At 42.1% G+C, this 27,761-nt stretch overlaps 1 protein-coding gene across 1 annotated transcript; it reads right to left on the reverse strand.

Moving 5' to 3' along the window:
• Positions 1-27,113, reverse strand: prx (periaxin). Its single transcript, XM_056441243.1, has 13 exons — positions 27,026-27,113; positions 26,007-26,062; positions 24,595-24,702; positions 23,487-23,612; positions 19,945-20,104; positions 17,580-17,773; positions 17,013-17,284; positions 8,751-16,722; positions 8,351-8,485; positions 7,907-8,286; positions 7,538-7,574; positions 3,359-7,067; positions 1-2,256 (listed from the first exon to the last, which is right to left on the reverse strand). Exons 1-13 carry the CDS (start codon positions 27,111-27,113, stop codon positions 1,970-1,972), a joined length of 13,524 nt encoding a protein of 4,507 aa, XP_056297218.1. The 3' UTR covers positions 1-1,969.
• Between the last annotated feature and the right edge of the window lie 648 nt (positions 27,114-27,761).

The following is a 27,761-nucleotide window of genomic DNA, read 5'->3' on the forward strand; positions in this document are numbered from 1 at the left end:
TGAATTTTTGTGTGAATATTATTTTATTGATGTAACAACTTCAACAACGTTCTCTCAAATGCAGTTTGACAAAAACACTTGGCACTGAAACCCTCATAATCTAAAAGATTAACACCTGAAAGGTAAACATCTCGCATATATACTACTCAGTGTGTTACCTTGACATGTCACTACTCTCGACCTGGCTTTAAAACAATCTATTATCTCTTTCTCCCCGGAAATACAGGCATGGTGTTAAAAGTTATTCATGAAAAACAGTGAGGGAGGCAATTTGTTAGGATTTATGCATTTTATCACACAATTTCATTCCAACTATCAACCAAGTAAAGTAGTCAAAGTTAAGTGTTCATTCTTGAATGCTTTATAACTTAATCCTTATTTTGAATAATCAGATAGTTGTATCCTGTGAAACTGTAAATGGCTATGTGTATACAATCTGTAGTTTTCATTTATTGCCATATCAATAGCAGTTGTTTTTGTCAAATGGTAGATACTGCATTTGCGAATGAAACTTACGTTTCGAAATAAAGATCTAAAAGACGGCGCAAGTCCCCCCTCCCTGCAATTTAAAACAATTTGTACTTTAAAAAGGAGAGATGCTTTTTTAAATAAGGTTTCGAGGACCATAATGAAAATGCTTTTATATATCTGACATTCTAACATTTAACGTCATTTTGTAATATATTCTTAAATATTTGTATACAAAAATAAATAGAAGAATGTTATCAAAGCCATTTTAATCAGAAGGGACACGTGCCTTGTTCCTCTTGTTCTTGACCACCTTGCTTCAGTCTTTACGGGACTTATAATTATTTGTATTATTATTTTGTGACGTGAAAGCTTTGCTACAACATCAAGGCTCGCCACTCCATAACCAGTCTGCCATTGTAGCAGCCTGACAGGAACATCATTTTAGATTTTTTTTGTGTCAAGAGAAAAAAAGATTACAGTTTTTACAACTCTCACTAACTGTGTTAAAGCGCCTAACAGCAACTCCCCAAATTCCCTCCCAGCCCGTTGCCAATGTTTTGAAAATCAAACCAGTTCACAGAGTTCTAAAAGATCAGCACCAGTCAGGAGGCGTATCATGAAGCTAAATGCCTCTACCATTGAATATATAGTGGCTTCTATTTTTGGCAGTGTACAGTAAAAACATTAATATAAAAAAAGACTAGCAGCAGGGTGGTCTACAGTAAATGATAGAGAGCAACCTGTTACCAGAAGGTCACAGATTTGATCCCCACAGCAGAAAACAAGTGGAGTGTCCCACCCACTCAGTGTGACTATCTCTGGGTAACAGCACCAGCTAAATGCTTAAATATAAAACTATGGCTGTAAAAGAGAGTATATAGCCTATAATCTCAAAAAGATCACACTTATCCTACAAGACAAATAAAATAGGATCAGGAAAAAATAATTTCTACTCCCGATTTGGTGAATATGAAAATAGTTTCATTTCCGATCAAAGGGATGCTGCTTCCAAAAGGCAGTGACATAGTTGTATTTACATTAATATTACGCTGGCCTGTACTGTAGTGGTTCAAAATGAGTTATTTTGTAATTGTTGTGGTTAAATCCATGATGCTGATGTGAGTGAAAGACTCATTCAAGCGCATTATTACACACAACCAACAATACATAATAAAGTATTGTGACATGTTTACATTCAGAGTGAAAACTTCCAAACCAAACAAAGTCTGATAAATAATTAGGACAAAACTCAATCAACAGTAAAAAAAAAAAAATCACATGTAAAATGCAAAAAAGAAACATTATTCTGTTGCTTTAATAAGGACAATATTGCGGACTGATGAAATCTCATCATTTTTCATCATATTCACACCTCACCTCATAAAATATATACTAAATTGAGGTTTGCCGCATTGCAGGCTTAGCATACAAGAACACTGCAACCTTACCAATGAAAAAAAAGAAAAAAAGAGACATTTAAGATAGCATTACAGCGTCCTTAGTACTTGAAGTCCGACACCTGGTGAGTTGTTGTCGTGGTTGCAGAAGATTCACCTGCTTGCGTTTCAGTGGTAACTGTGTGCTGGGTGATTCTGGTGGTCTTGGTTACCATGGTAAGAGTTCCCTCCTGGGCGGAGGAGACGTGGTGCTCTTCGGACATTTTCTGGGTGGTTAAGTGGAGCCCTGGGGTGTTGAGGCAGAAAGACCCCAAGACGTCGGCCTCACCCCCCACCTCCCCCTTCCGCAGGGCCTGAGGAGAACCCTCTGGGGTTATTTGGAGGAAGCCTTGAGGCGGAGGAAAGGAAAACAAGCAGAGGAAAGTAGAAGAAAGTAAGCAAGGAGATGAGAGGGGATAGGCGAATAAATCCAAAGGGAAAAGAAACTTAATCTTATGAAGCAGAGACAAATAAGGAGATGGGATATTAATAATTTCTAGAATATTCACAAACAAAACAAGTCACAGGTAATAGGACAAATATGCACCACATTATATATATGTATGATGCATAATGCAATGCTTATTGTATTAACTTGTATGATAATATGCTGAAATAATGATGCAAGTATCAAGTATAAAACATGCATGCAAAGCTTATACATACTAATGATTATTATGAATTTTGAAAGATATCTGCAATGATTTACTGTCTCTAGAATAATATTGCACTTTAAAGGGAGGGGAAAAACACACAAAAGAGTGGCCAAAATCAATACAGCAAAGGCTAAGATATACAGACTTTCAGTCTTTAATATGAGTCCACTTCCCATAATGCAACTGGACAGAAGGTGATTAAAGTGTAGATATAAGCCTATTAACTAGCTAAGTAGACACACAATATTACAGATAATGAGTCAATATCGAGGAACACTGATTCACCAGATTTTGTAATGTGCCGATAGCTTAATTCCCAGTACACAAAAAGGAGAAAAGAGGCTTGTGCTGTATTGTGATTGGAATACTACAACTGGCGCTGTGGGAAGAGGTGAAGAGGGGCGTATGATTAAAATGCCTTTACATTATTTTATTTTATGATGTTATTCCCAAAGAGTCGACTCTATCTCCAAATTGGCCCAGCAGGATTAGGGCTGATTTTGAGCAGAATTTTCACGATGAAATGTAGATTTTTTTTAACCTGGCAAGAAATGTCCATGTGTTTAATCACATCTACAGTCATATAATTTAGTTAATGGTTTACATGTGTAGTTAGTTTTTTAATGTGGAAAGAAAAAGTACATACAAAAGGCGAGTCTACCTGATAACTTTTCAAAATATTCTTAGCAAGTAATCAAGTCTCAAGTCTCCTTTTTAACCACTACATAATAAAACATGGTTTACTTGGACAGCGTTAACTTTTTTGTAAAAGTCCATGTCAAACTTAATTCTTACCTGTGGAGTGTGGCTTTAGGTTGAACTTTGGGATCTTGAACCAGGTGGAAGACTCTCTTTCTTCAGACTCCCTGCTTTGGCTCTCGACCTCACTCCACGTCTTGACCTTTGCTGAGCTGAACTCCATGGTAGAACTAGCCGGGGACTCTGAGCTGTCTCTGTCCAGCATATCTGTTCTGGCATGAGATGACACCACATCCTTCGAGAGATCCTCACTCAAACCAGCAAAGGCCGTCATGTCTGATATTACTTTAAGCCCTTTCGTGTCTTCCACTTTTCCTGATTTCACACTCATTTCCATGTCGTCCCCCTCTGCAGCCATCTTACCATTTGGAGAGGTTAACTCCACTTTTGGAACTTTGATTTTGCCACTGAATGTCCCTTTATTGTTCGTAGAGCCCTTGTGAGGACTTGCATCTTTTTCACAGTTGAGACTTGAACTTGAACCTTCACCCTTAAGACTGACCTCGAACAACCCTGATTTGCCAGGAGGAAATGATACAGCCGCTGATTTATCTTTGGACTTGTCAAAACTTGGTTTCATTTTGATTTTAGTCATTTTCACTTTGACGTCCTCTTTTTCAGTCTCAGATTTTGTCTCCTTTTCCAGAAGGCCAGTGCATGCAGCGGACCTATCTGCCTGTGAAGGATTTACTAAGACAAAAACAGCTTTCTTTACTTTTGGCATTTTAGGGCCTTCATACTGGATGTCTTGCCCATAGATATTCATTCTTCCTTCAGTAGAGGAGATGAAGGGTAATGGAACACCAAATTTAGGGATTTTGATTTTCTTGCCTTTTTCTGTTTTGTCCTCATCATCGTCTTGTGATGTGCCAATATCAAACTCTATTTCTTGAATCCTGGGAACTTTGATTTCTGCTTTAGATGACAATGGGCCACCCTCTCCTTCTGTTCCTAAGTCAGCTGAAACTTGTTTGGTTTTCAGACTTATACTTGGTAATGTAACCTCTGGTACTGGTATATTAATACGATCTTTGTTCTCTTTATGTCCGCTGTGGGTTTCAATCTCAACTTCGTAATCAAATCTTTCTTCACTCTTGCATCTGTGTTTGACCTGACCACCTAACTCTTCAATGCCACAGTTTTTGCACATTTTTGCTTCTGCTGTTACATCTCTGCCAGTTTTCTTTTTTGGCATTCCAATCCGGAACTTTGTTCCTTTGACTTTTGGCCCATTTGCTTTGCTGGTAGTTCCTGCTGTGTTGAGCTCCAAATCAGGTAGTTCAACCTTTTTCCTGTCCTTCTTGCCCTCTCCTCTATGAAGTCCTAGATCAAGCTCCAGGTCTCCTTTTGGACCTTTGATATCTATTGTTGGCATCTTGAGTTTCAGACCTTTGTGCTCTCCCTCAAGATGCAGATCAGCTTCTCCACATGCCTCTGTGTCTTGTTTGGCTTTACTTAGTGTCACGTCGATGTCCAGATCTGGTGATGTGACTTGTGACACTTTTATTTTCCCTCTTGCATCAATGTTTGGAAAGCCGATCTCTGCTTCGCCTGCTTTACTCTTGTGCAGTGATATACTTTCATTTGGAAGTTTAACATGTGGACCTTTGAACCTTCCTCCTGAGACTTCCATCTCTACATCAGGTGCTTCAATATCTTTAGTTTTACCTTTAGGTAGTGAGATACCAACATTTGGCATCTTGATGAGTGGCATGTTGATTGTTCCTCCCTCTGCCTCCATTTTCTCTTCTGGTATATCAATATTGGCTTTTCCTACAGGGATAGATATGTTGACAGTCGGCATCTTAAACTCTCCCCCATCTGCCTTAATCTCTACCTCTGGACCTTTGATTGAAGGTTTTCCGTGAGGAAGAGATATGTCCACTTTTGGCATCTTGAACTTTCCTCCCTCATCTACATTAGGACCTTCAGCATCTGACATTTTTAAGTGAGGCATTTTTATGTTTCCTCCTGCAACTCCATCTATTTCAAGATCTGGGCCCTCAAGTTTTCTTCGAGGCAGAGAGATGTCAAAATCTGGCATTTTCCAACGAGGCATTTTTAACTTTCCCCCAGAACCTCTCTCCATTTCAAAATCTGGACCTTCAATCTTTTCTTTTGGCAGAGAGATGTCGATATTGGGCATTTCCATGTGAGGCATGTTCAATTTCCCTCCGGTACCTCCCTCCATTTCAAAATCTGGACCTTCAATCTTTTCTTTTGGCAGAGAGATGTCGATATTGGGCATTTCCATGTGAGGCATTTTGAATTTCCCTCCGGTACCTCCCTCCATTTCAATATCTGGACCCTCAATCTTTCCCTTGGGAAGTGATACATCAACAGAGGGCATGTTGAAATGAGGCATTTTAAACTTTCCACCTTCTACTTGGATATCCGTCTCTGGGCCCTCAATCTTTCCTTTGGGCAGTGAAATGTCGATATCGGGCATTTTCATGGAAGGCATTTTGAATTTCCCTCCGGTACCTCCCTCCATTTCAACATCTGGACCTTCAATCTTTCCCTTGGGCAGAGAGATGTCGATACTGGGCATTTTCATGTGAGGCATTTTGAATTTCCCCCCGGTACCTCCCTCCATTTCAACATCTGGACCTTCAATCTTTCCCTTGGGCAGAGAGATGTCGATACTGGGCATTTTCATGTGGGGCATTTTGAATTTCCCTCCGGTACTTCCTTCCATTTCAACATCTGGACCTTCAATTTTTCCCTTGGGCAGAGAGATGTCGATATTGGGCATTTTCATGTGGGGCATTTTGAATTTCCCTCCAGTACCTCCCTCCATTTGAACATCCGGACCTTCAATTTTTCCCTTGGGCAGAGAGATGTCGATACTGAGCATTTTCATGTGAGGCATTTTGAATTTCCCCCCGGTACCTCCCTCCATTTCAACATCTGGACCTTCAATCTTTCCCTTGGGCAGAGAGATGTCGATACTGGGCATTTTCATGTGGGGCATTTTGAATTTCCCTCCGGTACCTCCCTCCATTTCAACACCTGGACCTTCAATCTTTCCCTTGGGCAGAGAGATGTCGATATCGGGCATTTTCATGGAAGGCATTTTGAATTTCCCTCCGGTACCTCCCTCCATTTCAACATCTGGACCTTCAATCTTTCCCTTGGGCAGAGAGATGTCGATACTGGGCATTTTCATGTGAGGCATTTTGAATTTCCCCCCGGTACCTCCCTCCATTTCAACATCTGGACCTTCAATCTTTCCCTTGGGCAGAGAGATGTCGATACTGGGCATTTTCATGTGGGGCATTTTGAATTTCCCTCCGGTACCTCCCTCCATTTGAACATCTGGACCTTCAATTTTTCCCTTGGGCAGAGAGATGTCGATATCGGGCATTTTCATGGAAGGCATTTTGAATTTCCCTCCGGTACGTCCCTCCATTTCAACATCTGGACCTTCAATCTTTCCCTTGGGCAGAGAGACGTCGATATTAGGCATTTTCATGTGAGGCATTTTGAATTTCCCTCCGGTACCTCCCTCCATTTGAACATCTGGACCTTCAATTTTTCCCTTGGGCAGAGAGATGTCGATATCGGGCATTTTCATGGAAGGCATTTTGAATTTCCCTCCGGTACCTCCCTCCATTTCAACATCTGGACCTTCAATTTTTCCTTTGGGCAGAGAGACGTCGATATTAGGCATTTTCATGTGGGGCATTTTGAATTTCCCTCCGGTACCTCCCTCCATTTCAATATCTGGACCCTCAATCTTTCCCTTGGGAAGTGATACATCAACAGAGGGCATGTTGAAATTAGGCATTTTTAACTTTCCACCTTCTACTTGGATATCCGTCTCTGGGCCCTCAATCTTTCCTTTGGGCAGTGAAATGTCGATATTAGGCATTTTCATGTGAGGCATTTTGAATTTCCCTCCGGAACCTCCCTCCATTTCAACATCTGGACCTTCAATCTTTCCCTTGGGCAGAGAGATGTCGATATCGGGCATTTTCACTGAAGGCATTTTGAATTTCCCTCCAGTACTTCCTTCCATTTCAACATCTGGACCTTCAATTTTTCCCTTGGGCAGAGAGATGTCGATATTGGGCATTTTCATGTGAGGCATTTTGAATTTCCCTCCGGTACCTCCCTCCATTTGAACATCTGGACCTTCAATCTTTCCCTTGGGCAGAGAGATGTCGATATTGGGCATTTTCATGGAAGGCATTTTGAATTTCCCTCCGGTACCTCCCTCCATTTGAACATCCGGACCTTCAATTTTTCCCTTGGGCAGAGAGATGTCGATATTAGGCATTTTCAAGTGGGGCATTTTGAATTTCCCTCCGGAACCTCCCTCCATTTCAACATCTGGACCTTCAATCTTTCCCTTGGGCAGAGAGATGTCGATATTAGGCATTTTGAAGTGGGGCATTTTGAATTTCCCTCCGTACCTCCTCCATTTCAACATCTGGACCTTCAATTTTTCCTTTGGGCAGTGAAATGTCGATATTAGGCATTTTCATGTGAGGCATTTTGAATTTCCCTCCGGAACCTCCCTCCATTTCAACATCTGGACCTTCAATCTTTCCCTTGGGCAGAGAGATGTCGATATCGGGCATTTTCATGGAAGGCATTTTGAATTTCCCTTCAGTATTTCCTTCCATTTCAACATCTGGACCTTCAATCTTTCCCTTGGGCAGAGAGATGTCGATATTAGGCATTTTCAAGTGGGGCATTTTGAATTTCCCTCCGGTACCTCCCTCCATTTCAACATCTGGACCTTCAATTTTTCCTTTGGGCAGTGAAATGTCGATATTAGGCATTTTCATGTGAGGCATTTTGAATTTCCCTCCGGAACCTCCCTCCATTTCAACATCTGGACCTTCAATCTTTCCCTTGGGCAGAGAGATGTCGATATCGGGCATTTTCATGGAAGGCATTTTGAATTTCCCTTCAGTATTTCCTTCCATTTCAACATCTGGACCTTCAATCTTTCCCTTGGGCAGAGAGATGTCGATATTAGGCATTTTCATGTGAGGCATTTTGAATTTCCTCCGGTACCTCCTCCATTTGAACATCTGGACCTTCAATCTTTCCTTTGGGCAGTGAGATGTCGATATTAGGCATTTTCATGGAAGGCATTTTGAATTTCCTCCGAACCTCCTCCATTTCAACATCTGGACCTTCAATCTTTCCCTTGGGCAGAGAGATGTCGATATTAGGCATTTTCATGTGAGGCATTTTGAATTTCCTCCGTACCTCCTCCATTTGAACATCTGGACCTTCAATTTTTCCCTTGGGCAGAGAGATGTCGATATCGGGCATTTTCATGGAAGGCATTTTGAATTCCCTCCGGTACCTCCCTCCATTTCAACATCTGGACCTTCAATTTTTCCTTTGGGCAGTGAAATGTCGATATTAGGCATTTTCATGTGGGGCATTTTGAATTTCCCTCCGGTACCTCCTCCATTTCAATATCTGGACCCTCAATCTTTCCCTTGGGAAGTGATACATCAACAGAGGGCATGTTGAAATTAGGCATTTTTAACTTTCCACCTTCTACTTGGATATCCGTCTCTGGGCCCTCAATCTTTCCTTTGGGCAGTGAAATGTCGATATTAGGCATTTTCATGTGAGGCATTTTGAATTTCCCTCCGGAACCTCCCTCCATTTCAACATCTGGACCTTCAATCTTTCCCTTGGGCAGAGAGATGTCGATATCGGGCATTTTCACTGAAGGCATTTTGAATTTCCCTCCAGTACTTCCTTCCATTTCAACATCTGGACCTTCAATTTTTCCCTTGGGCAGAGAGATGTCGATATTGGGCATTTTCATGTGAGGCATTTTGAATTTCCCTCCGGTACCTCCCTCCATTTGAACATCTGGACCTTCAATCTTTCCCTTGGGCAGAGAGATGTCGATATTGGGCATTTTCATGGAAGGCATTTTGAATTTCCCTCCGGTACCTCCCTCCATTTGAACATCCGGACCTTCAATTTTTCCCTTGGGCAGAGAGATGTCGATATTAGGCATTTTCAAGTGGGGCATTTTGAATTTCCCTCCGGAACCTCCCTCCATTTCAACATCTGGACCTTCAATCTTTCCCTTGGGCAGAGAGATGTCGATATTAGGCATTTTGAAGTGGGGCATTTTGAATTTCCCTCCGGTACCTCCCTCCATTTCAACATCTGGACCTTCAATTTTTCCTTTGGGCAGTGAAATGTCGATATTAGGCATTTTCATGTGAGGCATTTTGAATTTCCCTCCGGAACCTCCCTCCATTTCAACATCTGGACCTTCAATCTTTCCCTTGGGCAGAGAGATGTCGATATCGGGCATTTTCATGGAAGGCATTTTGAATTTCCCTTCAGTATTTCCTTCCATTTCAACATCTGGACCTTCAATCTTTCCCTTGGGCAGAGAGATGTCGATATTAGGCATTTTCAAGTGGGGCATTTTGAATTTCCCTCCGGTACCTCCCTCCATTTCAACATCTGGACCTTCAATTTTTCCTTTGGGCAGTGAAATGTCGATATTAGGCATTTTCATGTGAGGCATTTTGAATTTCCCTCCGGAACCTCCCTCCATTTCAACATCTGGACCTTCAATCTTTCCCTTGGGCAGAGAGATGTCGATATCGGGCATTTTCATGGAAGGCATTTTGAATTTCCCTTCAGTACTTCCTTCCATTTCAAAATCTGGACCTTCAATTTTTCCCTTGGGCAGAGAGATGTCGATATTGGGCATTTTCATGTGAGGCATTTTGAATTTCCCTCCGGTACCTCCCTCCATTTGAACATCTGGACCTTCAATCTTTCCCTTGGGCAGAGAGATGTCGATATCGGGCATTTTCATGGAAGGCATTTTGAATTTCCCTCCGGTACCTCCCTCCATTTCAACATCTGGACCTTCAATCTTTCCCTTGGGCAGAGAGACGTCGATACTGGGCATTTTCAAGTGGGGCATTTTGAATTTCCCTCCGGTACCTCCCTCCATTTCAATATCTGGACCCTCAATCTTTCCCTTGGGAAGTGATACATCAACAGAGGGCATGTTGAAATGAGGCATTTTAAACTTTCCACCTTCTCCTTGGATCTCCGTCTCTGGGCCCTCTATCTTTCCTTTGGGCAGTGAAATGTCGATATCGGGCATTTTCATGGAAGGCATTTTGAATTTCCCTCCGGTACCTCCCTCCATTTCAACATCTGGACCTTCAATCTTTCCCTTGGGCAGAGAGATGTCGATATCGGGCATTTTCATGGAAGGCATTTTGAATTTCCCTCCAGTACTTCCTTCCATTTCAACATCAGGACCTACAATCTTTCCCTTGGGCAGAGAGATGTCGATATTGTGCATTTTCATGTGGGGCATTTTGAATTTCCCTCCGGTACTTCCTTCCATTTCAACATCTGGACCTTCAATTTTTCCCTTAGGCAGAGATATGTCGATATTGGGCATTTTGATGGAAGGCATTTTGAATTTCCCTCCAGTACTTCCTTCCATTTCAACATCTGGACCTTCAATTTTTCCCTTGGGCAGAGAGATGTCGATATCGGGCATTTTCATGGAAGGCATTTTGAATTTCCCTCCAGTACTTCCTTCCATTTCAACATCAGGACCTACAATCTTTCCTTTGGGCAGAGAGATGTCGATATTGGGCATTTTCATGTGGGGCATTTTGAATTTCCCTCCGGTACTTCCTTCCATTTCAACATCTGGACCTTCAATTTTTCCCTTAGGCAGAGACATGTCGATATTGGGCATTTTGATGGAAGGCATTTTGAATTTCCCTCCAGTACTTCCTTCCATTTCAACATCTGGACCTTCAATTTTTCCCTTGGGCAGAGAGATGTCGATATTGGGCATTTTGATGGAAGGCATTTTGAATTTCCCTCCAGTACCTCCCTCCATTTCAACATCTGGACCTTCCATCTTTCCCTTGGGCAGAGAGATGTCGATATTGGGCATTTTCATGTGAGGCATTTTGAATTTCCCTCCGGTACCTCCCTCCATTTCAACATCTGGACCTTCCATCTTTCCCTTGGGCAGAGAGATGTCGATATCGGGCATTTTCATGGAAGGCATTTTGAATTTCCCTCCGGTACCTCCTTCCATTTCAACATCTGGACCTTCAATCTTTCCCTTGGGCAGAGAGATGTCGATATTGGGCATTTTCATGTGAGGCATTTTGAATTTCCCTCCGGAACCTCCCTCCATTTCAACATCTGGACCTTCAATCTTCCCTTTGGGCAGAGAGATGTCGATATCGGGCATTTTCATGGAAGGCATTTTGAATTTCCCTCCGGTACCTCCCTCCATTTCAACATCTGGACCTTCAATCTTTCCCTTGGGCAGAGATATGTCAATATTGGGCATTTTCATGGAAGGCATTTTGAATTTCCCTCCAGTACTTCCTTCCATTTCAACATCTGGACCTACAATCTTTCCCTTGGGCAGAGAGCTGTCGATATTGGGCATTTTCATGTGGGGCAATTTGAATTTCCCTCCGGTACCTCCCTCCATTTCAATATCTGGACCCTCAATCTTTCCCTTGGGAAGTGATACATCAACAGAGGGCATGTTGAAATTAGGCATTTTAAACTTTCCACCTTCTACTTGGATCTCCGTCTCTGGGCCCTCAATCTTTCCCTTGGGCAGAGAGATGTCGATATCGGGCATTTTCATGTGAGGCATTTTGAATTTCCCTCCGGTACCTCCCTCCATTTGAACATCTGGACCTTCAATCTTTCCCTTGGGCAGAGAGATGTCGATATTGGGCATTTTCATGTGGGGCATTTTGAATTTCCCTCCGGTACCTCCCTCCATTTCAATATTTGGACCCTCAATCTTTCCTTTGGGAAGTGATACATCAACAGAGGGCATGTTGAAATGAGGCATTTTAAACTTTCCACCTTCTACTTGGATCTCCGTCTCTGGGCCCTCTATCTTTCCTTTGGGCAGTGAAATGTCGATATTAGGCATTTTCATGTGAGGCATTTTGAATTTCCCTCCGGTACCTCCCTCCATTTCAACATCTGGACCTTCAATCTTTCCCTTGGGCAGAGAGATGTCTATATCTGGCATTTTTATGGAAGGCATTTTGAATTTCCCTCCAGTACTTCCTTCCTTTTCAACATCTGGACCTTCAATCTTTCCCTTGGGCAGAGAGATGTCGATACTGGGCATTTTCATGTGGGGCATTTTGAATTTCCCTCCGGTACCTCCCTCCATTTCAACATCTGGACCTTCAATCTTTCCCTTGGGCAGAGATATGTCTATATTGGGCATTTTCATGGAAGGCATTTTGAATTTCCCTCCGGTACCTCCCTCCATTTCAACATCTGGACCTTCAATCTTTCCCTTGGGCAGAGAGATGTCGAAATCGGGCATTTTCATGGAAGGCATTTTGAATTTCCCTCCAGTACTTCCTTCCATTTCAACATCTGGACCTACAATCTTTCCCTTGGGCAGAGAGATGTCGATATTGGGCATTTTCATGTGGGGCATTTTGAATTTCCCTCCGGTACCTCCCTCCATTTCAATATCTGGACCCTCAATCTTTCCCTTGGGAAGTGATACATCAACAGAGGGCATGTTGAAATGAGGCATTTTAAACTTTCCACCTTCTACTTGGATATCCGTCTCTGGGCCCTCAATTTTTACTTTGGGCAGTGAAATGTCGATATTAGGCACTTTCATGTGAGGCATTTTTAATCTCCCTCCGGTACCTCCCTCCATTTCAATATCTGGACCTTCAATCTTTCCCTTGGGCAGAGAGATGTCGATATCAGGCATTTTCATGGAAGGCATTTTGAATTTCCCTCCAGTGCGTCCTTCCATTTCAACATCTGGAACTTCAATCTTTCCCTTGGGCAGAGAGACGTCGATACTGGGCATTTTCATGTGGGGCATTTTGAATTTCCCTCCGGTACCTTCCTCCATTTCAATATCTAGACCCTCAATCTTTCCTTTGGGAAGTGATACATCAACAGAGGGCATGTTGAACTGAGGCATTTTAAAATGTCCACCTTCTCCTTGGATATCCGTCTCTGGGCCCTCAATCTTTCCTTTGGGCAGGGACATGTCGATATTAGGCATTTTAATGTGAGGCATTTTGAATTTCCCTCCGGTACCTCCCTCCATTTCAACATCTGGACCTTCAATCCTTCCTTTGGGCAGAGATATGTTACATTCAATGTTTCCCATTCTCCCTTTAGGCAAGGACAAGTCAATTTCAGGGATCTTGAAATTGCCTCCTATTTCATCAATCTTTGTCTCATGCTTTACTCTAGGCAGGGATACATCCAGGTCTTTTTTGGGAATGGTAACGTCAATTGTTTTGGGAATTTTTAAGTTACCCTCATAACTTCTGATATCAACCTCTGCTTTGGGGAGAAGAACCTCAGTCTCTTTTGTTTTAACTGCTGGTAGTGATAGCTCAACTGAGGGCATCTTAACCTTTGTTTTAGACTCAAGGTAACCACTTGGTTTGCCTACATCTTTTTCTTTAGAGCCAAATCCTTGCATGGAGAACTTTGGTAGTTTGATATCAGGTGCATGGAAGCCACTCTTCCCTTCCACTTCTGCCTCATATTTAGCATCAACCTCTCCCTTTGGGAGTTGACCTTTTGGTGATGATACTTTAAACTTGGGGAATTTCATTTTGTATTTAGATTTTTTGTCTTTATTCTCAACACTGATTTCTGGTTTAGAAATGGCAATTCCTCCCTTTTTTACTTTTACACCCACATCAGGACAAGACACAGATGCATCTGCATGCTTTTTGGAGACACCAAATGAAGGCATTTTTATTTGAGTCTTTTTCACTTTTACTTTTCCATCCCCATCAAAGTCCACTGATGGTGCCCTTATCTCTCCTTCCACATGTGGTGGGCTGAGGGAAACATCTCCCTTGGGGCCAGATATTGCCAAATCATCACTCTTGGACTTTCCACCAAACCTAGGAAGAGAGAAACTGGGGATTTTGAGGGAGACATCAGGTATCTCAAAGCTGCCCCCAGAAGAAGGCCTGTCTCCCTCTGCTTTAAGAAGTTCCACATCGTCAGCTTTAGGTTTGGTGAGGCCAAAGTCTAGATCCACCTTAGGAGCTGAGATGTCAACTGTCGGTAGTTTGACGGAAGGAAGTGTGAGTGATGCATCTAGACCATCTACACCTCCTGTCTTGAAATCTGCACCTTTCACTTTTATCCTGGGTGGATTAATATCTTTTTTGAGACCAGAAATCTTTAAATCTCCGGATGCTTCCAGACCACTCGTGTCCACTTTAAGACTTTTGTCTTTCAGCCCAGAGGGAAGGCTGAGGTCAAGATCAAATTTGGGGAGATTAATATCAAGACTTGGCATTTGGAGCCCACCACCTTTTTTACCAGATAGGTCAGTTTTTGGCACTTCAAACTTTCCCTTTCCAGATGGTCCTTCAATATTGATGTCTCCCTCGAATTTTCCCACTGGAACTGAAATTCCAACAACTGGCAATGCAATAGCTCCTCCTTTCATCTCTGGTCCTTCAACTTTGACATTGCCTTCTGGCAGGTTCATCTTTGGAAGTGAAACATCACATTTGGACATTTTGAATTTGCCTTCTTTGAACTCAGGCCCTTCAGTAATCAGGTCAGCATTTCCTTTAGGGAGTGACAGATCAATGTCTGGCATGTTGATTTGTCCTCCCTTAAGTTCAAGACCTTCAATATTCACATCAATTACCTTTGCTTTTATTTTAGGAAGTGAGATATCAACAGAGGGCATATGAAACTTGCCTCCTTTTCCAGCATGCCCTTCAATGTCAATTTCTACTCCTGTTTTTTCTTTGGGTAGTGACATATCAATGTCGGGCAACTCAATCTTACCTCCCTTGATGTCCCAGCCTTTTATTTTGACATCACCCTCTAGGAGTCTCACTTTTGGTAAAGAAGCATCACATTTGGGCATTTTAAATGTACCCCCCTTCACATTAGGATACTCAACATTAAGGTCACCTTCAACTTTTCCTTTGGGGACTGAAATGTCAACAGTTGGCAAGTTAAACTTTCCTCCTTTAATATCAGGAACTTCATTGCTGATATCTACTTTTGGAGACTTAATTTTGGGGATTGAAATGTCACCTTTCAATTCAGGGCCTTCGATGTCGACCTCCATCTCACCAGTTTTCATTTTAGGGAGGGAAATGTCAAAAGATGGTAACTGAAATGTTCCTCCTTCAAAATCAGGTGGTCCTGCTTTGCCTTTGGGAAGCATCAAGTCTACTTTGGGTAACTTGAAGCCTTCTCCTTTCATATTAACTTCACCTTCTGGTGACTTAATCTTTGGAAGACATATGTCAAACTCAGGCAATTTGAATTTTCCATCTCCACCAACATAATAATCCATATCCACATCCCCACCTGGTTTCCCTTTTGGGAGAGAGATGTCTACAGAAGGTAGATTGCATTTCCCTCCAAATTCTGGACCTTCAATATCCACTTTGGCTGAATCAATATTTGGCAAAGAGATATCAACCTTTGGCATGGAGATTTTGGGCCCTTTGAAAGTGCCCTCCACCTCATCAGGAATTCTGCATCTGGTGTCTAATTCCAAATCAACATCAGGCACAGAGATGTCAACAGTAGGCATTTTGATTGCTGTCTTCCCAGCTCCTTTAAACTCCGGGAGTGAGACTTCCACGTCAGAATTTCCCGTCACTTTTGATCCAGAAAAATCGACAGAAGGCATTTGAATCGATGGAGTTTTCAATGAGAGATCGACTTTCTTCTTTGGTTTGGTGATATTTGCCTCAAGGAGATTCATTTCCCCACCTCCTTTAATTGCTACTTTTGGAGCCTTTATGTCAGTGTGAGGCATTTCCATTCCTTTGGATTTCACCTTGATGTCACCATCTATCTCATCAGAATGGCGCGATAGTCTAATTTTTGGCAGTTTCAACTTTGGCATTCTCAACTTTGCATCTCCTTTTCCTTTGTCTACAACCCCTTTTCCCACAGCTGCCTCTGCATCAGCTCCTCCTTTGATGTTGATCTTAGAAGCCTTAATTTCAGCCTTTCCCTTCACAGTGGGCAAAGATGCCTCAGCTTTTCCTGAAGGGAGTGCAAACTCCACATCAGGTACATTAATCTTAACCCCTCCCTTCTCCATGTGCGGGTTTTCATCACCAGACAAACTGAACTCCACTGATGGTAACTGGGTGTTCACACCTGGAGGGTTCAGTTCTGCAGATCCAATTTCCAATGCTGAGCCTGACTTTGTGTGCTTGGTATTAGGAAACGTAATTCCAAACTTGTTTCCTTTTCCTTTGGTTTTCACCTTAGCTCCCGTTATCTCAGGTGAAGAGATATTCACCTGTCCCTCGAGTCGTCCAGTGCCCACTTTTCCTCCTGTGTCTTCTCCAGTGTAACTCTTTGTTTTCATATGTGGAAACCTGAGAGTACCACATAAAGAAAGGAGGGAAAGATGAAGGGGGAAACAAACATTATAACAAAGATACAGCAATTATTCCAAAATTCCATTAGAATAAGTATTTCTAAAAGAGAAAAATAAAACTTTCAGATAATGTATCTTTGAAATGCAGGCACTAATAGTATTGTATTACAGTATACTTTACCATCATAATGTTGATCGACATACCTCTTCAGATGTTGCTTATATGTTTCTCAGCATGAATATTTCAATGTGAAAAGTAAAAACAGAAAGGACATAAACAAGGCATACCTATTCCTCTTTGCCTTCCCCACTGCATCTTCTCCTTCTTCTTCTCCTTCTTCTTCTCCTTCTTCTGTTCCTTCTCCTTCTGATTCAACCTTTGTACTTTTTTCCTGTTTGAATTTGGGGAGAGAAAACTCCACGTCGACGTCACTCATCTCCAGCCTGGGGGGCGTACCCTCTATCACCAGCTCCTCCTTGCGTTTCTCCTTCAGCCTCTTCAGACCAAAACGACCACCTCTCTTCTTCTTGGTCTTAAAGGGCTTGCTGTCCTTCACACACTGAAACACACACAAATGACAAGATTGAGTATGGTACTATTCGCTGAGGTGCTTTCTTCATTCAGGTTTATCAATGTAATATGAAAGAATTTGGAAACTGCATGTTTTTAATCTAATTTGAGGTTCTAAACAATTAGACACAATTGGACACGATTGGATGTTTAAACATATTTATAAGCAATAGATGCTACAATTGTAGTCGGATTATAAACAATTGAAAATTATACTTAATTTAAAACAGCACAATTCCATTGAGACAGCATACCACATAGAAATGCAGAATATATTTGATTACCATTTTGGCTATCCTGGCATTGGGATCTTTGACCTCCACACTGGGAACTCGAGGCTGCACGTAGACCTCTGGTTCAGGCATGGTCCTCCTCAGCTGGAAGCTGACCTTATACGGCTCTGCACACTGAAGGATCTTCAGAGCATCTTCATACTTCACGTTGTCAAAGTAGACCTTGGCACTCAGCAGCTGGTCACCTTCACACAAAGAGCAGCATAAGTTTCTAGGTCCAGTGTTAAGACCAGTGGTCCCCATTTGGACCGGCCCCCTGAACAATACCAGAGACGCGTTCCAATTTATTATTTTTTTCACCTGGCCCGCTGCCGTTGAGATTGCAGTGATAAAGACGCGGAGAAAATGCGGAGTGAGTGGTGCTCTTCGCAATAGAACATCTTTGATGGGACGTGTCGCGTCTCGGCCAATCAGCATTCAGATGTCCACAGCGTTTGGGAAATTAGGTTAGCTTGAATGTGTTCACACCGGACGCAGCAGTCTCGACGCGTGTCGAAAAAAAAGTGTGTTCAGACCAGACGCGTCGCGACCGCAGAGTACTTCCACTTTTTAGTGGACTGAGCTGCTCTCCCACTGCGCTTCTCGCTGCTCTCTCTCTTCTTCTCTCTTTGATAGGTGTCTCTGACTTTTCCACCTACGGCGGCAGATCTCCTCTGCCATGAAACACATATGCCGGTGTTACACCCCTACTGGTTTTCAAACCTACTGGTTTCCCTGCGCGTGCGTTGTGTTCTCTTAACATCTGCAGCGGGGCTGTCTCGCTCACCAGATACGTCACACATTCACAAACATATTGCTGGAGATCTTCAAGCCACCTTTCATATCCATTTCGGCGATTACGATTGTATAAGTGAGCAGTGCATCACAGCCACGTATGAAGAAATACATTTTCGAAAAAATAAAAAGATCGCCCGACCTGGTTTCGATCCCTTTCACGCAAAAGGAGTCTGCACTCAAAGACGCGCAGTCTGTGCGCTGCACCACCAGATATTAGTTTCAAGTCAAGTAATTTATATATTGATCCATAAAGTCACATTTCTTATGTATTCATGGGAACAGTTTGGTCGAAGGGATCTGGAACAACTGGTTACCTTGAGCGGATATTTCCACTTTGAAACATGTTCAGCGATGTTTGTTCGCAACGCAACAACCACACAATACCGCACACAGGTGAGCACAGGTGAGCACATTCCCCCCCCCCCCCCCCCCGGCTGGCCCTCCAGCAGGCAAGGCAAACGTTATGTGGCCCTCTTAGGAAAAAGTTTGGGGACCACTGGTTAAGACCTTTCAAAGTCATTTATGGAACTGGGGGTTTGGCGTCTAAAATCCAAATTCTAAACTCAATCTGATGTACAGTATCCTGGTATCCCCCATGTATAAGGGACTGGTAGTGCGGCAGTGTCCTACATCCAGTGATGAGTAGAGTAGCCAAAAACTGCACAAATGAAATGAAATGAAATTCAATTCAGTTTATTTGTATAGCCCAATTTCACAAATTACAAATTTGTCTCGGAGTGCTTTACAATCTGTACACATAGACATCCCTGCCCCAAAACCTCGCATTGGACCAGGAAAAACTCCCAAATAACCCTTCAGGGGGAAAAAAAGGGAAGAAACCTTCAGGAGAGCAACAGAGGAGGATCCCTCTCCAGGATGGACAGATGCAATAGATGTAATGATACAAATACATTCTTAAAAGCAAGTACCAGTGGTGGAAAGTAACTTGTATTCAAGTACTGTACTTCTACAGTTAAGAGGCAAATATTGTACTTTTTAGACCACTACATGTATTTGATAGCTTGAGTTATTAGTTATTTTGTAGATTAACATGCTGGGTGTGGTCTGAGGTAAAACAGGCGAGACAGTTTAAACCAGAGAGGACACTGCTTTTTAAGCCTGAGGTTACCCTTTAAGAATAATGAATACGGGAAAAGCAATCATTTCTGTAAATACTTTAGTAAGAATATCTGTTCTTAAATAAACGTTGCTGTCTTGTCTTCACTTCTTCCACATTAATTATATGGACGTAATTAACACTAACAGCAGATCTTTAAGGTTTAATATGTTCAGTCATTTTGAACATCATACCCTCAGACTATGCCACAAGTTAGGAAACTATGGTGAAATACTTGGTTAGGTTCAAGCAACATAACTACTTCTCCTTGCTGAAAGATCGGATCAGGTGGGAGCACCGGGTTTCTCTACTTGAAGGAAGACTATGTAAGTCTAGAATCTTTCTGAAATCATGTGTTCATGGTAAGCCTTTTTAACACCCTCAAAGATTCACCTGAATAAAGCATAGACACATCACAAAACAGCTAATAACAATGGGGCACGCTAATCATTTAGCAGGTACCTTCCTGTAGACTGAGATGCTTGGCGGCTGGCGAGTCTCTGAGGACGTCTTTCACAAAGATCCCTCGCTGTCCTCCACCAGTCACACTGTAGCCGCTGGCACCGGCCTCCGCCTCCGTCTCCACCACGATATCGATGGATTGAGAGGCTTCCTCCACACACTGACAGACACACATACAACGTTTAACAGCTCAACCTTTAACAAAATCAGGCACAAGGGGAGCATTTAATTTCCATGTTGTTTTGGTCGGACATTAATCTGTGGTGAGACTGATCTCAGACTGCTGGAGTTGTTGTTGCAGTAATACTTTAGATTCACACTTCATACTTCAATATGAAGCCTTGAATGACAATATTTATTATGTATTCAATTTAATGGTTTATCAACTAAGGACAAGAGTGACTAGACAACTCAATATAAGTATTCATAAGTATAAAGTATTAGTATAAAGTCAATCTTTATTTTTTTGTTGCATCTCAAAGGGAGAGTGCATTATCCGAATCACCATAGTGGGGTCGTATAAGGCTCAGTCATTTCAAATTCGTGTTAAAGTTTGGTTTTCACTTCCAAGTTGAAGTTTAGGGTCTACAGAAAAATTTGAGTCCGAGTGTCAAACACACAGATGAAAAATGGCCTCTAGGGGGCGCCGCAAAATATGTAAACTGCTACAACTTTTGATTAGATTATCCAATTTTAACATATGAGGTATGTATGGATTCAGAATTAAAAGGAGAAACAGGTATACCAAGCATTTGGTGACCAGATAAAAATAAATACACTTTTATCCCAAAATATTACATGGACACAAGCGAAATTATGCTTTTTTTGGAGATAAAGTCTGGAAATGTCCTCAAAGTTGCTATGAAACATGATTTTTAAAGTTATTGTAAATAAAGGCTGTGTAATGACTCGACTGGATTTAAGATTGGTGTTCAGAATATCCCTATAGCACAAACATAGCTAGGATACCCGTACACAAATATGGCTGCATATAGCCTACGTGATATGAAGCACCCAACTTGCAGGCCTTTTGTTATTGTTGCACTTTTTAATTATTTTGCTGCTTTCATCCATGAAAAATAAGGTTATAGTAGAGTTATGCCATCTACTGCCACAAGAGGGCAGACTAGCAGACACATTTCCCTTCATTTGACAATCAAGCATCTGTGCTAATTTCTCTCTGGCAATATTGGTATGTTGAAGGTAAGAAAACAACAATGAACATGTTTGGATGCTAAGTTATGTTTTTAATGAACTTGTACGACAAATAATGTGTGATAAATTGTGAAATATCAACCACAGCTAGTAGCTAATAAATCCAAACAGTAGCTAGCATTAACATTAGTCATTTTGCTAGCACCAGTTAAAGCTAACTTTAATGCTGGCAGCAGGATGGAATGAATAGGTCTACTGGGTCTTGCACTTGTGTAAATTTTAGGTTTTTAGCTGTTTATTTTACATAACATACTTAAGTTTGATTTGGTTACAAAAAGGTAAATACAAAACTATTATATTTTATCTTTCCTGTTGACAAAATACAGGAGTTCAACAAGCAGGGTATGGGCTGCTTGAATTCTGTTTTTATGAGATGGCTGATACAAGAAAATGGGAATTGTGCATTCTGTGCCAAAAAGAAACTGAGGAACAACTTGTTTGCCCTCTTGCGAATCCAGTTGCCAGTCGTAGAGTGGGAGCCTACAAAGAAATCATCAACCTTGTGAGTCAGTTTAGAGCTATTGGTGCGGCTCCCCACCCAGATGTAGATCTTCCAGATGAAGAATTGATGCAGCAGAATCGTGCATCCTGGCACAAATCATGTCGTCAGCTTTACAGATCCTCAGCATTTGAACACGCAAAAAAACGCACTGCCCGTGAGGGATTGCCTGGTCTAAATAGAAGATCTTGTCGGACTGGAGAACCTGTTAACCGCAATCTATGTCTCTTCTGTGCTAAAGAAACAGATGCAGTAGACTATTCTTTCCAGAAATTATCACTTACCCAAGAGATACATGACAAGGCAGTTAAACTAGGAGAAGATCGTATTCTGGCACTCCTTGCAGAAGGAGATCTGGTTGCTATTGAAGCAAAGTATCATCTGAAATGCTACACAATGTTTAACCACCGTTACAATGTGATTTGTAAACAAACCACAGTGAGTGAAAACCTTGAAATCACAGCAGAAAATGAATTGCTACAATTCATAAAAGAAGAAATTAGCGGGGGTAGTAGAGTCTTTGCTTTGCAAGATCTAACAGAGATGATGACTGAGAGACTGGAACAATATGGTATCCAGAAAATCGTGAACCGGACACGCCTAAAGGAAACAGTCCTTTGTGAAGTGTGGAGTGTGAAGTGTGGTTGTACAAGTACTTGTACAAGTCGACCTGCCAGTTCTCGGTGCAAGTGCATGAAGGCGAAGTTAAAGTGCACACGTCTGTGCAAGTGCACATGTCAGAACTTCTAAGACTGACATAGAATAAATCAAAGAAGTAAATTATAGTTATCATTGTAGAGTGAAGTTCTCAGAATAAATGTTAGCCCTATGGTCCTCTGTTCATTTTTTGAATGCCAGAAAAACTATTGTTTATCTTCTTATTGTTATTGATTTACTTTCTTCCAGATATAAAGTTATTTTGTGAAAATTTCTTGTGAATAAAATGATGGCTTGTTGGCTTGATTGATTGATTGATTGATTGATTGACTGACTGAAAAAAGTTGAGACACCTGATCCTAAATCAATACATAGAAAGTTCATGGCTGTTACTACATTTTGCGGCGCCTCCTAGGGCATAGAATAGAAGAGTGAGGAGCATTTCAATTTCAGTTTAATCACCACACAGTCTTGACTTGTGAAATAACATTAAAAAGTAAAATTCCTTAGCAACTGTGAGGATATTTTCAGACTTTATCTTTAAAAAAGCATAATTTCGCTTGTGTCCATGTAATATTTTGGGCTAAAAGTGTATTTATTTTTATCTGGTCACCAAATGCTTAGCATACCAGTTTCTCCTTTTAATTCTGAATCCATACATACCTCATTTGTTAAATTTGGTTAATCTAATCAAAAGTTGTAGCAGTTTACATATTTTGCGGCGCCCCCTAGAGGCCATTTTTTATCTGTGTGTTTGACACTCGGACTCAAATTTTTCTATAGACCCTAAACTTCAACTTAGAAGTGAAAACCAAACTTTAACACCAATTTGAAATGACTGAGAAAAATTACACATGCATCCGACCCCACTACCAGGGACACGGACGATTTACTCTATTTGTCTGAATTATAAGGGAATCATTTAAAACAAGGTCACTCTAATCTATTAGAGTGACCTTCTTTTATCTACTCTATTCTTGGATTACTTCCAGTTTTCCAGTGACTGAGCGGAGGAAACAACTCGAGCCATAGAAGGAAACTAATCTTTATCAACTTTAACACATACTGGCAGTTAAAACTATAATCTTCGGTTGCTGATCAACCACCGATACAAACTAATGTAATCAATACTTCCTCCTCATGTAATAGTGTTCATCTGACTGCTGCTTACTGTCTGCTTGTCTGTGGGCTCGGTGTCCATCTCTGGTTGGGCCAGTTGGCAGGTAGACTCTCTCAGATGACTTCTCTTCTGACTCAACACCTGCTTCAGCTCTGCATAGAGCTTCTCCTTCTGCACCTGCAGACAACACAGACACCGCGGACATGGTTCAGGAGATGATGTGCAGTGTGAGTGGATGTCCAGAAACCAAAAGAACAACACAGAAACAATCAAACTCTGGTTGAAAAAGCTTTGTTCAATTGTCAATTGTCAGGCAGGGGAGAACCAGAACCAGGGCTGCGCGGGGCGGACTGTCGGACCCTGCTGCAGTAAGAGGTTTTCTAAAGAGTATCTGCTGCTTGGAAAGACAATGTCCTGGTTGGGAGCAGCGACTTCCTGGCGTCTTGTCCTCACTGTGAGGTTGTCGAGCTCGGTCTTTTGACCACTTAAGATCCACCGTTTGCAAACATCATCATCCAAAATGGCGTCAGACAGACTGATTCACTTCGTCTCTCATCCTGCACGAAGCACTTTCTCGATAAAGAAATGAAAGAAGACAGAGATGGTGGAATTTAAAGAGAGACTGTGGCAGGTGAGGTGATCGCAGATCGACTTGGAATCGGTCGCAAAATACAGGATGTGTCGAAAGATCACACAGCAGCGATTACGCTCACTGATAGCTTCATGTCAGTCATTCATTCGCCCCGTATGCGAGTCGTGCTATGCATTGTTTTGAAAACCTGTGCAACAGAGAGAATAATAAAACGTTCGTCGGATGCTGTGTGTTTAACATTTGGTGGATTAACAAAAAACGTTGTGTGCAATGGTCTGAAGTCCAGTCGGAGTATTTCCCCAATGACAAACTATTCTTTCAAAAGGGAAAACAGTTATTCTTATGACTTGACCACATAGTTTGTTCATGCATTGCCCCCATGGTACTGCATATTAATTTACTTGGTTGCACACACAACCAAGTCATTCTCCCAGCAATCCTATAGCACCACGTGAACTGGAATTTAATTGTATTGCTTTTTCATATTTCTTCACAAACTTTATGGGCACACGTACCACCCATGCATGCGTAAATGGGTTCCCTTGTGTGTGTGTGTGTATGTCTTACCACTCGCTCAGGGCTCTCCTGTTCGTCTGCAGAGCCGCTGTGGTGAGGGTTGCGTTGTTGGGCGGAGGGAGATCTGTTGGAGGGGGGCGACCGCCTCTTGTCTTTCACCTGCCCCACACAGCAGAGGATGGCGTTAGGTCACTTTGAATTTTTTTTTTGCCGTTGGGATTTTACCCTTTGACTTTAACTAACAAGATCATTTGTGCCTCCATTGTTGTTTCTGGGGGAATCTAAAGCACACAGGGAATGGGGGGGGGGGGGGGATTTATTTCACAGCAACCGCTGACATTCTTTACTCTGGTGAAGCAACCGCTGCTCAAGGCTCCCCAGCTGCTTGCATGTAAGTCACGGCGTGCCTGTGAGGCTCATGCAGCTTGAACAAAGACAAGCTGTTGTACTCAGTATGCTGAACAGGCTTTGTTACCAACCCTTCTATCCTTTTGGGTAAGTTCATGATTTGGGACACATTTCTCTCACTGGTAGACTGGGGGATAATAATGTATCTCCTTTATTTAATGTAATCGATATAATTACATCGATCCTCATGAAGTTTTACTGTCATGTGTTTTTATTTGTAATTTGTAAAGTGTGTGTTTTTCACAATTTCTCTGCTGGTCCCCCACCCCCCTTTTTCCTTTACCTCTTACCTCCTCTCTGGAGGAAACACGCCATGTCCCAGCCTCCCACATCTCCTTCCTCCAATGCTTCTTAAACCCTTGCATGGTTCATCTGGTAAAAACATCCTGTTCACCTGTTGTCAGGCCGCAGTGACCCCCGACTCTTAATCAACCACACCTTCTCCAGAGCAGTTTGTGAGCTAAACTCCTTAAAAGAATAACTGATGTTATTATTGATTTGTATTATTAATGCTTTTCAAAAAAGACTCATTAGGAGTCATTATCGACAACCACATTTTAATTTTGACAAACGGCATCAGTTACACACTCACTGTGAAAATCTATAAACACGCCCCCCCCCACACACACACACACACAAACACACACAACTAGGGAGGTAGAATGATTTAGTATCCTATATATGGAGTTAAGCTCACGAATGCACAACTCTTTTCAGAAAGTAAAATAAGGTCAACAACGCTCTTTATTTAAAACATTAGCAACTACGGTAAAGTAAAATATAGTGCAGAAAAAGCCGTCATTGCACTCATCAAAACGCATTCCCATAAGAGTGAAAAGTGTCGTCTCCACATCCAGAGCTGAAGTGGAGTGTGTTACGGCTGTGTGGAGGACAGATGGCGCGTTCAAAAGGGAATTTAGAACACCGGAATAAAACATTTACCATCTCGCGCTCCGTGAATACTGATGGAGACTTTATTGTTGTGGCAGAAGAACGACAGTAGCGTGGTCGGGTTGTGCATTTGTATGAGCGGAGACACGTCTGTGTGTACTTACGGCTTGATCTCTGGTCTGCCTGAAAACATGGCTCTCCTCTTGGTCTCTGTCAGAGTCTGAAACAGAAAAGAAACAACAACCAACTCAGGTTATTAAGTTGTTTTTGTAATAGCTTAGTGATTAGTATATCATATTGCATACTAAAGTCAGAAGAAAATAACTGTGGAAAGCCATTTTCAGAACTGGCTGAATTATTTTAACTGACTCATTTAAATTAATTCATTAAATTCAATTAAACGAAGACCTGTCCAATAAAACTACACGTAGACAAGCAATATTTGATCATGGTTCTGTGGTTGCTGATTTGTTTTTTTTCAGAAAGTGTGCAGATCTGTGTCCTTTCTTGTGTTGCCTCTGATTCTACACCTCATTTTGGAAACTATGAGGATCTCTGAATATCTCAGTATATAGAGTGATACTGATATAAATAGTTATAATTTTAAAATTAAATTAAATATTAAAACAATTAAATAAATACAGGAGCTGCACAGTGGTGTGGTGGCCAGCACTGTCACCTCACAGTAAGAGGGCCGGGTTTGGTTCCTGGTCCTTCTGTGTGGAGATGCATGTTCTCCCCTACGGGCTTTCCGGCTTCCTCCCACAGTCCAAAGACATGCAGCTTTAGTTAGTTGGACTCTAAATGGCCCGGATGTGTGAATGTGAGCGTGAATGCTTGTCTGTCTCTCTATGTGCACTGCAGTAGACTGGTGACCTGTCCAGGGTGAACCCGCCTTTGCCCAATGACAGCTGGGATCGGCTCCAGCGCTCCACGACCCTGAATAGGATAAGCGGTTCATAATGGAATGGAAAAACATTTATGTATGTGTTCCACTTCTGCTGCAGACTTTTTACTCCGGGGTCAGTTTGAAATGGCATCTTTCACACTTTCAATATGTTTTGTTTCGTTGGACATTCGACACATACAGTCTCCGGCAGAGGTAGCCGACACGGTGCACCTGGTCAGATTTGTTATTCAGGAAGTTTATATCAAACAAGTAGCCCTTCGTATAAATGTGTACCCTTTAAGTAGCTCTCAGTTTCAAAAAGGTTGGTGACCCCTGCCCTACGGTAAACGCTGGACGACAGCAGTCTCTGCTGACGTGCCATCTGAAGAGGGCTGTATCATCTGACAGTCAATAAGCTCCAGTAGCATTCCTGAGGAGGCGTGTTCATGACGGGCTTGTGCATGTGGACCTGAAGCGTCCGCTGTCGTGACATGGGTGAAGCTGCTTTAGATTCTTTCCACAATCTTGGTCATGCCTCCGCATCGGCTACCCGAGTCCAAACAATCCAAAGTGCCCAAAAACTCCACTCCAACACTTTTCGGAAATCAGTGGTACTCACGGCACACACGCCATCTTTTGCATGTCTGTCGTTACTGGGAGAGGAATCCCCCTTCAGTTGCTCTCAGTTGATTACAGTGATGCCAGGAGACAAATAGTAAACACAGGGCGTCACTGTGTAAAAGCAATACCGCCACACTGATTCAGGGCTCGCTAATTGGTGCAGCCAAAAACAGTAACGCCGGTTCAAGGTTGCCAGGCTTGATATCCATCCACCAATCACTGCGGGGAGCTATAAATGCAGCCAAGTTGCGGGAACCGATGAAGCAGAGTTCGCAGCACCAATGACAAAAAAAACAACCTGTTTAATTCACATTAGGTGGCATAGAGCTTGAATATATCACTTGTGGTACATCACTTGTCTTTCTGTCCCTGTGTTCCCCAGCAAGCCCATTCCTCACAGTATGCCTTC

This window comes from Pseudoliparis swirei, chromosome 20 (assembly GCF_029220125.1).
Source record: "Pseudoliparis swirei isolate HS2019 ecotype Mariana Trench chromosome 20, NWPU_hadal_v1, whole genome shotgun sequence".
Taxonomy (NCBI): domain Eukaryota; kingdom Metazoa; phylum Chordata; class Actinopteri; order Perciformes; family Liparidae; genus Pseudoliparis; species Pseudoliparis swirei.

Excerpts from the sequence above, each read along its gene's own strand:
- prx (XM_056441243.1), bottom strand. The coding sequence starts at position 27,113 with ATGGCACGTCAGCAGAGACTGCTGTCGTCCAGCGTTTACCGTAGGGCA. Across the intron at positions 24,703-26,006 it reads GGCAGACCAGAGATCAAGCC|GTGAAAGACAAGAGGCGGTC; the intron begins GTAAGTACACAC and ends TGTGTGGGGCAG. Across the intron at positions 8,287-8,350 it reads CAGATGTTCAAATGGAGGAG|GGAAAGATTGAAGGTCCAGA; the intron begins GTACCGGAGGAA and ends TCTCTGCCCAAG.